This window comes from Aspergillus mulundensis (assembly GCF_003369625.1).
Source record: "Aspergillus mulundensis strain DSM 5745 chromosome Unknown scaffold_8, whole genome shotgun sequence".
Lineage (NCBI taxonomy): Eukaryota > Fungi > Ascomycota > Eurotiomycetes > Eurotiales > Aspergillaceae > Aspergillus > Aspergillus mulundensis.
In genome coordinates, this window is record NW_020797896.1 from 339,905 (window position 1) to 356,329 (window position 16,425).

The 16,425-nt window shown below is 48.3% G+C and overlaps 6 protein-coding genes across 6 annotated transcripts; 2 read left to right on the top strand and 4 right to left on the bottom strand.

The window, feature by feature from the left end:
• Positions 1-604: 604 nt before the first annotated feature.
• Positions 605-2,226, bottom strand: DSM5745_07527 (sugar porter family MFS transporter; the record flags this gene model as incomplete). Its single annotated transcript, XM_026749543.1, has 3 exons — positions 605-1,298; positions 1,355-1,651; positions 1,706-2,226. The coding sequence occupies 3 exons, from the start codon at positions 2,224-2,226 to the stop codon at positions 605-607; spliced, it is 1,512 nt and encodes a 503-aa protein (XP_026601575.1).
• A 748-nt stretch (positions 2,227-2,974) lies between these two features.
• DSM5745_07528 (uncharacterized protein) lies at positions 2,975-3,325 on the top strand (the record flags this gene model as incomplete). Its single annotated transcript, XM_026749544.1, has 2 exons — positions 2,975-3,151; positions 3,251-3,325. The coding sequence occupies 2 exons, from the start codon at positions 2,975-2,977 to the stop codon at positions 3,323-3,325; spliced, it is 252 nt and encodes an 83-aa protein (XP_026601576.1).
• Positions 3,326-4,328: 1,003 nt separating this feature from the next.
• On the bottom strand, positions 4,329-7,383 carry DSM5745_07529 (uncharacterized protein; the record flags this gene model as incomplete). Its single annotated transcript, XM_026749545.1, has 7 exons — positions 4,329-4,457; positions 4,527-4,587; positions 4,696-5,207; positions 5,272-5,300; positions 5,377-6,192; positions 6,248-7,208; positions 7,264-7,383. The coding sequence occupies 7 exons, from the start codon at positions 7,381-7,383 to the stop codon at positions 4,329-4,331; spliced, it is 2,628 nt and encodes an 875-aa protein (XP_026601577.1).
• A 554-nt stretch (positions 7,384-7,937) lies between these two features.
• Positions 7,938-9,494, top strand: DSM5745_07530 (uncharacterized protein; the record flags this gene model as incomplete). Its single annotated transcript, XM_026749546.1, has 6 exons — positions 7,938-8,228; positions 8,274-8,778; positions 8,832-8,871; positions 8,921-9,083; positions 9,142-9,346; positions 9,397-9,494. 6 exons carry the CDS (start codon positions 7,938-7,940, stop codon positions 9,492-9,494), a joined length of 1,302 nt encoding a protein of 433 aa, XP_026601578.1.
• A 542-nt stretch (positions 9,495-10,036) lies between these two features.
• On the bottom strand, positions 10,037-11,242 carry DSM5745_07531 (Glycosyltransferase family 8 protein; the record flags this gene model as incomplete). The annotated part of the gene is made up of 3 exons (XM_026749547.1): positions 10,037-10,783; positions 10,885-10,962; positions 11,018-11,242. 3 exons carry the CDS (start codon positions 11,240-11,242, stop codon positions 10,037-10,039), a joined length of 1,050 nt encoding a protein of 349 aa, XP_026601579.1.
• Positions 11,243-11,455: 213 nt separating this feature from the next.
• Positions 11,456-12,368, bottom strand: DSM5745_07532 (putative nucleotide-sugar transporter; the record flags this gene model as incomplete). Its single annotated transcript, XM_026749548.1, has 2 exons — positions 11,456-11,581; positions 11,640-12,368. 2 exons carry the CDS (start codon positions 12,366-12,368, stop codon positions 11,456-11,458), a joined length of 855 nt encoding a protein of 284 aa, XP_026601580.1.
• Positions 12,369-16,425: the final 4,057 nt, after the last annotated feature.

Sequence of the window (16,425 nt, forward strand, 5' to 3'; positions counted from 1 at the left end):
GGGTTCGAGCAGAGGCTCAATGCAGTATGCTCAGATACTAACCTTGGAATGGCCTGCGTAGTGAGATCAGGTGTATAGGCGTATGGGTATAGAACCAGAAACGTTATGTCCTAACCTGCTGCTTGCTAAAACTACATGGGCAAAAAGGCATTATAGAAGACTAAAAGTTCTTTTTGATAATTAATCTTTATAACAAAATGTAAAAACTATTATATTGCTATAGGGACCTGTGCCTTTGTAGGAAAATTACTATATGAAGATACTACTATACTTAAACTAGTTTGCAGGGGCCCTTACATAGGCAGCCCTTAGTTTTGAAAAGAAAGCTCCAGGCATATTACGATACGATTAACGAATTCTCCGCGAGGCTCTATGTAGCCGACGAGTGTATGGGCATGAGATGTTTCAGTACAAATATCCCTCCAATATGATCCCAAATATATCGCTGTCTACTATAGCTCTGACACAACTACTCTCAACTGTGTTCGCCTGCTTCTCCTAAAATCCCGAGGAAATACCTGCCAGAAAGCCTCGAGTTACTGTGAATGAACCCGACACTATGGCCGCTGTGTTATCCCTTTCCATCCTTCTTAGGGAGCATCCGCTAAGCAAGTTCCTCAAGCTCCACAGCCGCCGACTTCACCAGGATATCCTTCCTCTCTTTGACCTTCTCAACGTCCAACTCCGGCCTGGGCTGCCACTTACTCCCCGGCACAAGCAGCGGCGAGTTCGTGAAAAGATCATCCATAACCTCCAGCGTAATCCCCTTGGTCTCCGGCAAAAACAGCCAAAAGAACAGCGCATTGGTGAAATCACACACGATAAACAGGATATAGTACCGCCAGCCAATGTTCTCCAGCGCAACGGGCGTCACCTCCGCAATCATGGTATTGAACGCGAAAGACACCATCGTCGCGATCGAGATTCCCTTCGCCCGAGTGGCCGTGTTGAATACCTCCGCCGGGATAATCCAGCTCATTGTGCCGGACGCGCAGAAACAGAAGTTAAACAGCCACGTGCTGCAGACGATAAACGCCCAGTGGGCTGACGTATTGGTGGACGAGGGCGGGTATACGGCCATCAAGGAGGCGCCGATGGTGAATGCGATTCCGCACGCGATGTTGCCGCCGATTTGCAGGGGCCGACGGCCGACCCGGTCGATCAGGAAGAAGAAGATGAATTGCGCGACTTCGCCGATGATGCTGTTGATGCCTTGGTAGAGGAGCGTCTGGGAGGTGGAGATTCCGATCTGCGCGAAGATTGCCGGCGAGAAGTATTGGATTGCGGAGACGCCGGTCCTGGCAGTTTATGTTAGCGTCCGCTTAAAGAGCTCTTGTTCTATATGGGGCTGTACATCTGCGTCGAAGCCTGGCATGCACAGGCCAGGATGATACGCCGCGTGTTGGATCGATTGGAGAAGAGCTCCTTGTACGACTTCGCACCGTGCCGATGCTCCTCTTCAACCTGCTGCTTGATGAGCTCAAATTCAGCAAGGACGTACGCATCGGACTCGTTTCCGTTCGCGTGCAATGTGGCTAGATTCCGCAAGCCCTCTTCGTGCCGGTCGTGGTCGATCAGCCAGCGTGGAGACTCGGGGAAGAAGAAGATGCATGATGCCAGGCCGATGGCTGGGACGAGCTGCAGTGCAAGCCTATGTCCTTGTTAGTCGGCTTTACCTCTTGTTGAAGGTGGATAGGTAACATACGGCAACCTCCACTGCACGCTCTCCCCCGTCCCATTCCACCGATGCACACAGCCATATCCAATCCAACTCGCCGCAAGACTCCCAATCCCCAGCATAGTCTGCTGCAGCGAGCCCAGCACACCGCGAATCCTGGCATGCGCAATCTCCGCCTGGAACATCGGCACAACCTCCACCAGAATGCCAATGCCAAAGCCTGAAAAGATGCGCGAGAAATACAGCATCCCCAGGTTCACAGCGGCCGTTTGGATAATCCCGCCGATGATGAAGAGCACCGACCCCAGCACGAGCGTTGTACGTCGCCCCAGAGGGTCCGTGAAACCAGCGCCGAATGCCCCGAAGAATGCGCCCGCCGTGAAGAGCGCGACGACGGTGCCGGAAACAGTGCTGCTCCCATTGATGAACTTGTCGATAAAGGAGTCCGAGGCGACGACTGAGGCGATGACGCCGAGATCGTAGCCGTAGAGGAAGGAGCCGAAAGAGGCGAAGAGGGCGACGAAGAACTGGTAGAGTTTGGGGTTCATGTCGCTCGATTATTTCTCGGTAGGTCCTCTGGTCTTTGTAAATTATTGACCCGAGAAAACTGAACAACGGCTTTAAAGGGATATCAAGGAAATGCCTCTTTATGAATGAATCGATAGAAAGCGATTGGTGGAAGTGATGGAATGCATATCGTCAAGCAGCCAAGCTGGATTCGGCAAACTTCCGATGGGCGGAACTTAGGGCTAGCTGTAGTCCACGTATTCTACCTACGCTATGTGACAAGACGGAACGATAAGCATGGGATCTGTTGTTGATTATCAAGGTCGCATACTACGGGCGAATAGTAGTCCCAAAAAAGTCCTAGGCCTCAAACTTCCTGCTCACTGACCTACTACTTCAAACGTCCAAGATTTTCTCAGATGGCGGGCGGAATTAAAATCGGAGGTTACGGGAGACACTGGAGGAACATCTCAATGATAATATAGGGCTCAGGAGGGACATGAAATATTGTCAGGCACTGATTTGCTGTGCTAAGTGGATACAGAAAGGCATCAACTGGGGAATACAGAACCCAAGGGTAAAGCCACCAACCTTAACCCTAACTCACAGGAATAAGCTTATACTTTCCAAGGTTCGTTCACCATTGCTTGACACAGTGCCAACCTGTAACCTAAGCCCACCTATAAAAGCCCGGTAGAGACGGAGCCTGAGACATTGCACGTCTCTAAATCCCAACCTCGTCTTCTTTAGACCTCGTATCATCCACTCGCAATCCCAACCACACCCAAAATGCCAATCGACGCAGGCTTCCTCGGCCCGCGCGACCTCCTAATCGAAGACGAGGATCGCTTCGTCCTGACAGCCCCTTCCTTCCGGAAGCTGAAGGATGTGCTCGTGGGCACCGAGAAACTCCCCTACGATGAACAGAGCATGCGTCTGTGGTTCTCGGACCGCGCGTTTTACATTGTGTGTTCTTCAATTCCCGCTGCCGCAGGTGGTTTGATAGGCGGTTCATCCCTGACAAGCCGGGACTTGTTGGTGCTGATGCTGATACTGTGCACATAGTTGTCTGATTATCTGGAGCCTGTCATGGAGGCGTTTACGAAGCTCTGTTTTCGTCCCCCTCACGCGGAGAAATAGCTTTAGTCCAATGGGCTCATGCGCATGGGTTGGATTGGGATGGCATACACAGACCAGAGAAGTCGCTGCCCGGCTTAACGTACGTACACCTACCTAATACTCTCCGTTGCGTTCCCCTCCCTCCAGCTTGCATCCAACCAAGTCGAGGAGTATGATTCAAAGAGCCCCCTCCTCACGAACCGCACAGGAAATGTACAACTACACAAACACAGTCTGCGACACCGCATTGGATCTGTGTGCCTCCGCCCCGAGCGTCTACGGTATGTACCGTACCCTACCTAGGTACCTCGTTTGACGGCCGGGGACGATGCCCGCCTCAAAAGCGCTCCGGGCCCTATTCCCCCCTCCCTACAAATATAATACCTATTCTGCTTCCACCCTGCCAGAAACAACCACAAGACCGACCTTGGATTGAAAGTCTAGAAACTAACCATACCAGAACCCCTCTTCGCCGACCTCGCAACCCTCTACAAGGACCCCTCCAACTCCTCCCTCCGCGCCCGCGTAGACCAAGAGATAAGCGACAGACAATACCCCGTCGAGATCCTCGACCATCGCGCCAGCGACTGGAGCGATGACTTCCGGCAGTATACGCTAGACGCAGAGACATGCCAGGCGGAGATCGCGCGTGCCGCGATTCCGTTTCAGGGGGGGGCCCTGGAGAAACTGCTGAACGACCAGATGGGCAATTCGCCGGATCTGGAGAGTGATTTGGGGTCGTTGGGGGGGATGAGGGTGCGTTTTCGTCTTGCACTTACCTACTTCCCATAGCATGCCTTGGGAGACCTGCAGGTGGGCTGATGGGGCCTGGGCTGATGGTGATGGATATCTAACTCGTGTAGGATCTCCTAGTTGGATTCAATATGACGGGTGATATTGGCGCGTCGATGCAGGAGATCCAGAAGATGGCTGGTGCGTTCTCATACATATTCGGCGGGGCTGTTTGCGATGACTCCGGGCCGTTCTACGTGCATACCTTGGCTGACGTTCTTGGTTTCCACGATCAGGCGCCGCGAAGTTCCTCGCGACCGATATCGAGACCTTGCAGGAGTATATCAACGAGCATACCGAGCCCGGGGATAACCCGCTCGGGGGATTGGTCCTGAGGAAGCTCCTGGAGAGGTGGGCTGATCTGGAAGAGCATGGTGAGTGGATTCTACGGTTCTGTAGGCGCTTTAGCGTGTTGGTTGCTCTGTCTTACAGCCGCAGTGAAGCAGTTCAAGGAGGAATACATGGGACGGTCGTCTGGGTAGGCTAGAAATCTGAAGTGTGTTGTGAGTGAGTTGGATGGTCTAGCTAGCTATCCTATAGTACTTGAGAGAATGCACGGTCGTCAGCCTTGATCCTACCTACCTACCTAAGCTCTATACCTGCCGCCCCAGGTCATCTCGACGAGGTTGAGACCACTGACGTCAAAATCGCCCGCTGTCTCGAAGGTGATCTTCCACGCCGTGAAGGGCGGAGGCTCAGCATGGTCCGTCGAGGGAAAGATGGCCTGGTCGACTTCTTCCAAGAACTTCCCCTCCGCGTCCACGTAGTACGAATACCGTTTTCTCTGCGCCTGCGTGACGAATGTCAAGGCCTTGTCCGTCTCGCCCTCTGGATCCTTGTAGATATCGGAATACGAGCCGGATGTCTCGATTAGAAGGCTGACCAAGGCTCGTCCGTGGGTGATGGCGGCGGGATACGGCTTCACGGTGTCCAGCGTGAGCTGCATCCCTTCCAGGCGGTAGTGGGATCCGCGGACGAACGGGTAGGCGAAGTTGCTTGCACCGGGAGTTGTCGTGGGATTTGGGACGGGCTTCAGGGTGAAGGTCGCTGTGTTGCCCTTCTCGCTGTCCCTCAGGCCAGCAATCACCGTGGCGGGGAAGTTCGATGCCAGCTGGGTTGGAGCGGTCAGTTACATGGAGTATCCATTGATAATTCCCTGGCCATCTACCACTCACCTCATCAGAGTACTGGGTCTTCTTGAACGCTACATGCATGGGAAGCCGGTTAGCGATAGGCTTGGTTGCGGACCGGAAGAGCTCTCCGGGGTGTGGAAGACTCACGTTGGGGATCCTGGCCGAATTGGCCGTTCAAGTTGTCCATCTCTGTCTGTAACGTGGCCAGATTCTCCTGGAAGTCTCCGACAGACTTTTGCGAGTCCACCGTTACCTTGCTCTCCTCGAGGGTATAGAACCGGTAGGCATCCACGATGTTCTGCAATTGGATAGCGAGCGTGGTCTGCAGACGGAGGTAGCGGTCGTAGAACTTGGCCTGTGCTGCGACGTACTCGGCTTCCTCCCCATCATACTGGTCCAGCAGGTCCTGCAGGTTCTTGATGTCCTTGTCCAGCTGGTGCAGTTCCAGCGTCGCCTGGACATACTGCTGCCCCTGCTTGATGGCCTCCGCCTGCGCCTGGGAAAGGGCTCGACCATGGACTGCATGCTTGCGCAGCGCCAGGCGATACTCCCCCGCGCCTGTGATATCCTCCTCCTCCACAGCCCATCTCATCTGCTCGTCAGCCTGAAGCTCCCAATCGTCCCATGCGGCGATGCTGACAATGAGATTTGCGTCCGCGTCGGAGCCCTGCGAGCCTGTGACATCGCCGAACGAAGGGAGACCGACGTCGTCGCCGTCGCCAATCTCGACAATCTGCTCTGCCGCTTCCACCAACGCGGCCATATTGGGATAGATCTCGCCGAGGGCTTTGACGCATTTCCAAAGCGGGCTCATGGTACCCGAGCTGATGATCTGACCGTCTTCTGGCACTCCGTTCTGGGGGTCCTCGATATCAGCCACGTCTTGGATTGCCCCTTCGATATCCAGTACGCCCTGGACAACGTCGCCGAGTGTGGCGAAGTCGGCCATTCCCGTGGCGAATCCTAGTCACTATCAGCCAAAAGAAAGGGTGGAGAAGAGATTCAACAAGAAACGAACCAAAGATGGCACCAAAAATGCCCAACGCCGCTTTGAAGACCTGTGCGTTCTTCCATTGCTCCAACCCCTGTCGGAAACTCTCGTGAGCTGCCTCCATCTCGTCCTCGTCAGCATCCAACTGCTCTGTACATATGCCAACGGTGGCACTGGCATCCCGGTACTTGTCCAGCGCCTGCGCCTGTACGCTTGCGCGTGCCACCCGTTGATCCTTCGCGTTGGCCAACATCGTTGCCCACGCCTTCTTGTGATCATCCACCCCGCTAGCCGCGTTTTGAAACAGCTGATACTGCGCCTCGAATGTCTCCGCGGCATCAAGCTGCTCTTCCATGGTGTCGCGATAATTCTTGAAGTTCAACGTCGGCGCGTAATGCGCGTTCTTCCCAGCCAGCCGGCGCCCAGCGAGCTGCTGTCCCAGCGATACAGCCTGGGCATTGGACAGCGCATGGCCGGAGTCCAGGCCGGAGGTCGAACGGGCAACGTGGCCGCAGATGGAAAGGGCAATGGCAGGCCGTGCCCAGAACAAGGCGAGCGCGATGCGCAGCTGGGTGTCGAGATGGGCCTGGTAGACGGCGCTGCGGTCGCCGCCGTACTGCTCCAAGGGAGAGACGGTTAACTTGCTGTTTTGGAAGCCGATGACAGCCCCGACATTCTTGGACTCGGCGCCGATGTCGAGCCTTGTGCGCTGGGCTCCTTCGACGGAGACATCGATAGGCTGATCGAGGATGCTGGCGTAGATCTCCATGGCGGAGCTTTGGGCCGCGGCGGCGCTGAAGTTGAGATGCAACGGTTCGCTGGCGGTAATGACGCGCGTCCTGATCTCGATCGTGGTGTCTGCCTTGGCTTCGACGGTTACTTCAGGCGTCGTGAATGCCAGCACGTCCGCGTAAATCTCACAGGAGCCCCGGGGGTGTTGCAGGATCGGGGTGCCGTCAAGATAGATATCCCGGTATGTCTCTTCATTCTGTCCCTGGTATCAGTGGCCGGTGAAAGAAGAAGGGTTGTGTCAATTGGCTCACCCCGACTTCACTGATATCCTCTGCGCTCGTTCCTGGAATCTGTTTGACCTGCGTCAAGTCGGCGTATCCAGTCTGCCATTCCCCTGGCGTGCTGGGTTGTTGGTCGATGAAGACCGACATTGCTGCCCGAGAGGCGTCCTGCCTTTTTGAGGATATGTCGCAGTGGTGGTCGCGCTTGCCGAGATCCTGTTCCTTTCTTGAAGCGCGGGCATTTCCCAGCTCTCAGGCGGCACTGTCTCAGTCTTCGTTCCCAAACATCCATGACGCCCCGGCTCACCCCGGAAGGGTCGCCTGGCCTCGAACAAGGTATATGATTCATTGCAAGCCAATGCAAACCTTGGTGATAGGACTGGGCCAGTCAGGGAGTCTGGAGCGAAGATTCCGATGTTGGGAGGTAAGGTTAGAGTTCGTGCCCTCTGCAGTCGCGAAAGCCGTGGAACCTTCAGCAGCGTGACCAGAAAGATGATTGTGACCTGATCTTGCTGTCATCACTGCGTGGATACTTCGAGGGTTATCGTGCTTGAAGTCGCTCTCGTCCGCGGCAATGTGATGCTGAACGGGCCTTGATTGATCCATTGATAGCCAGGTCGCCTGTTTACCATCAGAATATCCTTTCCTTCTGTCGACTTACATCCGTGATTTCAATATCTCCGATTCATTGATTTTAACCTGCAATGGCTGACGTTCTTGACGATCCGACCTTTTTCCTGCCCACGCAGCAAACCACAAACCGGGACAGGTTTGGCAAGAATGGCAAGAGTGCGAGCAAGGAGAGTGAAGAAGACGATACCGTGTTCCAGTTCGCCAATGGCGACATGGGCGCACTGAACAGGTTTCTTCACGGTGGAAGGGTTCTCCCCTTGACGCCTGAAACCTACTACCAGACCGTTGGGATCCTCAACCAGGACAAGCTCACCGCAAAAATCCAATCGCAGATCCAACTCACGCTGGAAACCTTCAAAGCTGTTCGTCTCTATCAGCGTTCGTGTTGACTTTCTCTGACCCGTTAGGTCCACCGCGATTGCGCTGGGTTCCTCGGAGACGTCCAGCAGGACAAACGCCACTTGTGGGCCAAGGGCGGCACCGAGGACGAGTTTGACCAGATGTGCACATGGGACAAGATGGGCAAAGTGTCGGGCGAGATCTGGTCGTATTCCAAGGACGCAGGCGGCAAAGTTGCAGATGATTCGTACTACGTCCTGATGTTGACGTACTGCAGGAAGTTCAACGAAGCCACGACTGCAGGCGAGAAAGAGGAAGCCCGCACAACGGTCGTCGAACTCACCGAGTCTCTTCTCGACTCAATCGAGCCGATCCAGGCCCACATCGAAAAGATCAAGACGGCGTTGAACGAGTTCGATAAGGCCTGCGAGAAAAATGAAATCGACCTCCAGTCCTTGGAAACCAACATGACCGACTTGCTCAACGAGGAACTCGGCAGTATCGAGGACCTGCAGAAGGAGATCGATGACCAGCTCAAGAAGATCGAGGCGGATCAAAAGATCATCGACAACTGTCAGACTCCACGTTTCCTATATCCTGTTTTGACCTGACTTGAATCTCGACAGGCCGATACAATCAAGAAATGACAGCCGCCTACGTGTGGATGTAAGTCGTCTTCCTTTGGGACCCTCTCACCACTAAACCGGTGGAACAGCCCGCTCATTGGCACCATCGCCGCCATAGCAGTCTACGAGCAGAACCAGGAAAAGATCGACGAATACGAGAGCAAGATCAAGGAACTCCAGAAACTCATGAAAAGCGAGAACGAGGACATTCAGATCCACAAGACCCTGCAGGGCAATCTAACCTCCATGAAGGTACGGTGCGCTCCAGATGAAGATGAAGTGACTATCACTGATGCCTAGGTTATGATAGAACCAATCTTCAGACCTCCGTAAGCAGATCGGCCCAGCCAGGACAACAGTCGAGGAGCTGGGGGGTGGTTGGGAGTTCATGAGGGTTCAGCTGGAGTACATCCACGACAAGGCAGCCAAGTTCGAGGACAAGATCCCCAGCATGACCATGACCGAGATCCAGCTCAACTCCATCTGCAACGCGTGGAACGGCCTCGAGACATACGGTACCATCCCTTCCCTATGGTCTGCACGTTATCTGACCCATTCCCATCAGTTGCCAGCTATATCCAGACAGCCAACGTCGTCCCTATTGAACCTATGTCGCTTGATGCTTATGTACGCGAGCTCGACCAGGCCAAGAAGAAGCTCTAGGGCGGCAAATCAGTTCCCGAGGTCGGTTCCATATGAAAATATATGCGTGATCTGTTAACAGGTCGCGAAAAGCCCTTTGCGCTTCGTGTAACATGTCAGGACCAACAACGCATGAAATCTGATTCAGATGAATATGAAAGGACCTCAATGTGTAGATGAAGTGTTAATGCTACCTCAGACTGAACAGCACTGTCAATGCTATCAGTCCTCTTCACCCATACGGACCAGAGTGGGTTGAAGTTGCATGTTGATATTCATGTATGTAGAGCGATCGCCTCAGACAATGCATGCATGCTGTCTCTTTATTCGCCCTGAGCTTTGTACAAGTATACCTATGTTTAGGGGAATTCAATGGTTGCACGCACTCAAGTAGGTGTTTACCCTACATCCCTACAGCCTAACGCGCCCCTCAAGCATTAGGGTAAAGTACAGTACCACCAGAAATAACAACCCAACCCTAACTAGGCTGGCTCTACAGCAAACACCAGACATATCCATGGATGTATAGATAGATGTGCTTTTACCACAAGAAACGGCAATTCCTACCCCATCAACGGCCCACAAACCGCCTCCCGATCCCTATCATAATCCTCATAAAACCCCGTCCACATAAACCGATCCGCACACCGCGGCCGATCCGCCGTCGAAACATCATCGTCGGCACACCCCGGCAGCGCCTGTTCCCACTGCTCCTCCGAATGCGCCACCCACGGCTTCGGCAACGGCCAATCACTAAAATGCACCAGATACGCCCGCGACACCTCAGCCATGGCATTCCACTCCACATCCGGATCCTCGGCCAGATAGAGCCCGTGGTCCTTCTTCCGGAACTCACCGGTCAGCAGCGCGTACCGCCGGTGCGGGAGGACCATCGCGCTGTCGGCGAAGAGCGCGTTCAGGACCTCCATGTCGAATGCGCCGGACTCTTTCGCCTGGACCATGATGCGGTTGAAGGTGCCGGTGTTGGGCTCGATGAGCATGACGTGCGACGCCAGCATTTGGTCTTTGATGCTGCTTTTGGGATCGGTCAGCCAGTAGGCGCGTGGGACGGCGACGGGGGCGAGCGGCGAGAGGAAGGTGTGGTCCATGTTGTTGAGGACCAGGGCGTCCGAGTCGAAGACGAGTACCCGGGTGTAGGCTGTTAGGGCGAAGGCGTGGAACTTGGTGAGGCTTTTGGACCAGGTTGGGTCGCCGGTGGAGGTTGAGAGGGTGGGGACGGGGTGCAGGTGCACGCGGGGGTGGTGTTTCTGGATGTTGCGGAGGAAGGTCTGTTCAGGGCTTGAGCCGGGCTGGTTGTCTATGTTAGCTGGAGGGATTGCTTCTTTTCTTTGCCTTTGCTCTTGTGGTTGTGGTGAGGTGTTGGGTAGGTAGGTAGGGGATGGCGGCGAACCTCGTTCCAGGCCTCTGGGTGGATCAACACCTGGTTGAAGTGAGTTGCGAAACGGTCGAGGCGGGCGAAGTTTATCATCTGAGTTATTAGCGGTGCAGCATTGAGATATTGTGTCTGTTTATTAGGGTCCTACCGCGTTGCACAGGTAGTCCAAGTCCGTCGCATATTGGACATAGGCGAACCGAGGGTTCTCTTGCTCCGTTGTCCAATGAGGCACCAGGCCACCAAATGCTTCTGCAGATGGGGACACGCTTGTTACCGTTGGATTGGCCAAACGAAGTCTGTTAAATGCGAAGAGAAGCACGAATGTCGCGACCGTGCATGTCGCGATCACCGCGCGTCTCGCGGAGAGCAGCATTGCAGGTGCAGGCGTTGCAGAACCCACGGGAACTCAGGGGTGAAGAACGAAGAAGACATTGCTCGATGAAGGGAAGAAGGGCCTCGGTTCAGACCAAATGTCTTACATCGATGAGGCTAAGCCACCTGCCAAGTAGGGTTTACGTATACACTTTGCCAGTCCATGTGGGTCTGGGAGCCGATTCTCTGAAAAACTGGACCCCCATTGTTATTCTTATACCATTGTGTCGGCTTTCTCCGCCGAACCCTGGACGCTTTGTTTCCCTTTCCCTTTGGGTGTAGGCGTTTGGCGGGCATATCCGAATAGAGCGCCCACTGCAAGCATACAGCCACAGACATGCTAAGAAGAACGCGTCAGCACTTTAACACCACACCGCCACAGTTAGGAAGCAACTTACCTGAATTCTGAGATCATGCTGCAGCACAAGCGGTACAGTCGACACCAGTAAAAACCCAACGACCTGGGCGTGGTTCTTCGTCACGGTTCCGGTGAGCGCCACACACCAAGCAACGATGAAACCCCCAGTCGCCTGGAGGAGAGCAAACCCCCACACCAAGGGATCATACCCGTGGAAGAAGCCGGGGGGTCCGCGCTGCGACCGACAAAAATAGACCAAGCTTGCAGACAACCAGCCGTACCACGCAAGCTGGGCGTTCCGAGACATGAACGCGGCCTTGCTCCGTAGCATCTTCTCCATTCGGATGCCGGCTAGTGCAACGCAGAAGCCCGACAGCAGCATGGCGGTTATACCGAGGATTGGGGATTGGGATTGTGGCTGTTTGGATGTGGATGCTGTAGATGCTGAATTTGCTGGCGATGTCTGAACCAGGATGACGCCCGCTGTGATTGTGGCAAAGCAGACCCAATGGATCCGGGTAAACTTCTGATTGAGGAAAAACATCCCAAGCACGGGCGTGATGATGGCTTTTGCTTGCGACAACATGAGGTATGGGAGTAGGGGGAGGTTGCGTGCCCCCACACTTTGCAGAAACGTCGCAAGTGTGTACAGAGCCGCTGGTATAGCGGCTTCCTTATGGCCAGTTGTAAGCATATCCCAGCTCCAGGAGAAATCCTGCGAGGACATGCCTTCTTTTGCGATTGAAAGGGCAGAGACACAGAGCTTCATGGCCTCTGCTAGAATAATAACTGTCACTGGATCGTGTCTGTCGTGGCCTTGTTCGGACAAGGATTGAACTCGGTGTTGTAGCTTTTCCCAATCAGATTGAAAGACAAATAAATGATAGGGGATTGAACAGACCAGGATTGACGAGGAGTTGTGGAGGACCAACTAACAGCTATATATGAGTTTGGTTTCTTTCCCTCCCACGCTTGGTGTAGTTTGATGGGAAACCTACCAAGCAGAATGCGACAGCTGCAGCTTTTTTTCTATAATCCAACCTGTTTAACTATCGCGTTAGTGGTGTGGGAGGATCTTGGGGTTGGGGATAGCTTACATTGCTGTTGTCCTGAAGGATATTTCTAATCAGAGTTTCATGCAAGCAAAGCTAGGTCTTTGTTTTTCTCTGGCGAAAATCAACATACGAAGACTAGGATCGGTCTATTTGATATTAACTAGGTAAACTATGGCTGAGACAAAAAACATAGTGGGCACTACCAACGCCCCGCCACCAGCATACACCATCAGAGACAATGCTGAGTTAGTGGAGATATCGCTATTCGGTAGAAGTCGTCTGTTCAGGGAGGAAGCAGAGCTAATCATAGAATATAGCACGACCAGGTCAAAGGCAGCGGGGGACCCCTTGGCCCTTAAGCTCATGACTAAGAAATGGAGTTAGGGTTTGCTGTCTTGTGCCTGTTACTAACCTGGATCAAAGCCCGCAGAGGAAGTCTCAACCCTACAGTCTTTATTCCTTGCTTGATCCTCAGATGTTACGGAGTGTTCCCTTTCGTCTTGATCTGTATCGTGAATACCTCGATCGCAACAACATCGCTGCCGCGGGTCTTGCGTCTCCAGGAAGATTTAGGTAGGGTTAGGTTAGATACTGATAATGCTGAATGCGTAACCTGCTTTGGCATTTGTATATCGGCTATATATCAATACAAGTCTTGTCCAACATGTTCATCAACAAGATTACTCGTCCTTCATGGTATTGCAGGGCATCCCTAACCTCAGGCAAGTTGTCAATGCTTGGAGGCATCGCAAGGGTTTTCGGACGTAGTCGCAACAAGATTCTCCCTTGCTTCCTGGAATAGAGGGCTTCTAGGCCATGGCTCGTGGCGCTGGTTGTTTCGGTGTCATTCATCCCAAATTCCGGGTCTAAAGTACTGCCATTGTGCCTGTTACTAACCAGGGTTTTTAAAGGCAGGCTGGTGGTTTTTTGCTTGGTAGGGTTCAGTTATGCACGACCCTCACTCCGCTGCTCACCCAATCATACTTAACCTTCTTACCAAGGCCATGCAACTTCAGGCCGGGGCAGTACTCCTTATCTCATTTAACTGGCAGGATAATAATCCTGGTGTATGTAGTCTCTTTGCTTGATATGAAATCCCCATTTGAATGTCTTTGTTCCCGAGAGTAGCATCATATTATCAAGAATATAACATGTAAGGAAGTTATCTACAACTAAGGCTATACTAAATGTGCTCTTGTTGCGGGGTCTAATATCTTGGATCTTAAAATTAATATCTCTAAACTATATTTTTAAAGTGGCCTCTAACAAATAACCAAGAGGACCTTTGCCACTTTTTAACTATATAGCTATTTATTAAGGCATGCAAGGATAGTACTAGATCTGTTTAGTTATACCTTGGTCTAGAGTATGGGAAGGCTTTATAAATCTCACACTTGCCAGAGTCAGACAACCTCTGGAAAGCAAAGTATAATAAACTTTATTTTTTTATTCATACTATACACACTCTATTTCTATTCTAGTAACAGAAGCCAGGTATTTGATTGTAAGACTGACAAGTCTCAAAGATCTTTACTAATGATAAAGATATTAACAAAGGAATTTAACTAATAAGAATAGAGTATTTTAAATCCCGTTAAATAATACTAAAAAAGTTACTTAAAAATTTAGGAAAAAGGCTGGCCTCAAGGCCACCTTTATAAATTTTTAAGATATTTTTAAGCTATTCCTAACTAAAAAGTAAATATAAGTTTAAATACTTTATATATAGGTTTTTACTTTAGCTTATACTTAGGGCCTACCCTAGCCTTACCTAATTAATAACTAAAACCTTAAATATTAATAACTTAGTTAAGTTATATAGCCTAATATAATAATAAAATATATTAAGCCTTGGCAGCCTAAGGCTAAAGCTTAGGTTACTTAAGGTACTAATTTTAAATTAATAATAAATTAGCTTTAATAATATTAAATAAAAAAATATTAACCCTAATAATTTTTTTTTTAATTAAAGGGTTGTCCGCGACCCGCTACTAAATTAAAAAAAAATAATAATAAAATATTATTATTATTATTAATATTAATACTAAACATAGCTTTATTATTATTATTTTTAACTTTATTAAAGTATTATTTAATATATTAAATTTAATATTTTATTTTTATTATTTATAGCGCTTTAAATAAAATATAATATTTATTTATAATTAAAAGGGGAAAGGCGGCGCTTTAATAATACCTAGTATAAAAGTATAAATTATAATATAATTTATAATTTTATAAACTTTTAAACTTATTAAACTTTTTACTAAATAAAAAATTACTTTTTTTTTATTATAGCTAAAAAAAAGCCCTTTTAGGCGCTGCCCTAGCTTTTTAATAAGTAAAAAAAAGCGCCTTATTATAATTATAATAATTTAAAATATTCTTGCCTTTACCCCTTAAACTTTTATTATAATATAATTATAAAACCCCTTTAGTATAATATTTTTACTAACTTTAAAAGCCCTTAATATTTTTAATTTTTTTTTACACCTATTTTTCTTTAAGTTTAAAAACTTTAATTTTAATTAGTTCTTAGGTAGTAATAATAATAGTAATAATTAATATAACTTATATTTAATAAACGCCTTTAAAATATATAATAAGGTTAAAAATAATAATTTAATAAGTTTTTCTTACTTTAATAATTATTAACTAGTAATACTTTATTAATGCTTTACTAATTATACTAACTTTTAATTTATAGTAACTATTTTATTATTTAACTATAACTCCCGTGTTTCCTAGCTTACCTTTTCTTGCTTTACCTAGTGTTATACTAGCCTTTACTTTTATTAATATTCTTATTATAGGTTTTACACTACTACCCCCTTAGGCTTTTTTTTTAGCCTTTAACCTTTTTTTTTATAAGTATACCTTATTTTTAACTAGTCTGCTAGTAAAATAGCTTTAGTATAAATATTAATTAATAAAAAATAGGTTTACTTACAGTGTGTAAAGTATATTTAGGTATATAAAAATAATAGGTTAATTAATAACCTTAATAACTATATTTATTTAACCCCCGGGTGTAATTACTTTTATTATATTTATAATAAGGGTACTTGCCTCCCCCTATTATTTTATATAAAAAAAATATTACCTTTTTATAATAAATAAACCCTAGTAACTATAATAAATGTATTTATTACTAAAATATATTTAGTTATTAAGTTAAATTAATAATAAAGGCTTATAATAAAAAAATAAGCCCTAAAATTTATATAATAAAGGTATTAGCTTTAATTATTTAAAAGCTTATTTAATTTTTTTAGCTTATTATTAAATAGCCCTTAGCTTATTTTAATAATAGCTAAAATAGTTACTAATTTATTAATATTTTTTTTTTAAAAAATAAGCCCGTCACGCCTTTTTTTTAAAAAAATACTAGGTATAAAAAAAAAATATTTAAAAAGGCCCCTACTCCTGCTTTTAATATTAAATAATAATTTTTTATTATAGCCTTACCGCGTAATTAATTATTATTTTTTTTTTTTAAAAAAAAAATAAAAATTTTTTTTTTTTTAATACTTTAACTTTAATATAAATATAGTTTTTTATTTTAAATTATAACTTAAAATAAGTTTTAATACCAAGCCGGTAGTGTTCCGGCTATAATTTATTAAACCTTAAAATTTTATAAAAAAATAAAAAAGGTAACTACTTTACTTATAACCTTAGGTATAATTTTAAAATCTTATAAAATAAAAAATCTTATACCCCTTTTTAAAGCTATAGGTAACTAGTAGTAATTAAGTAGTAATTTAATAA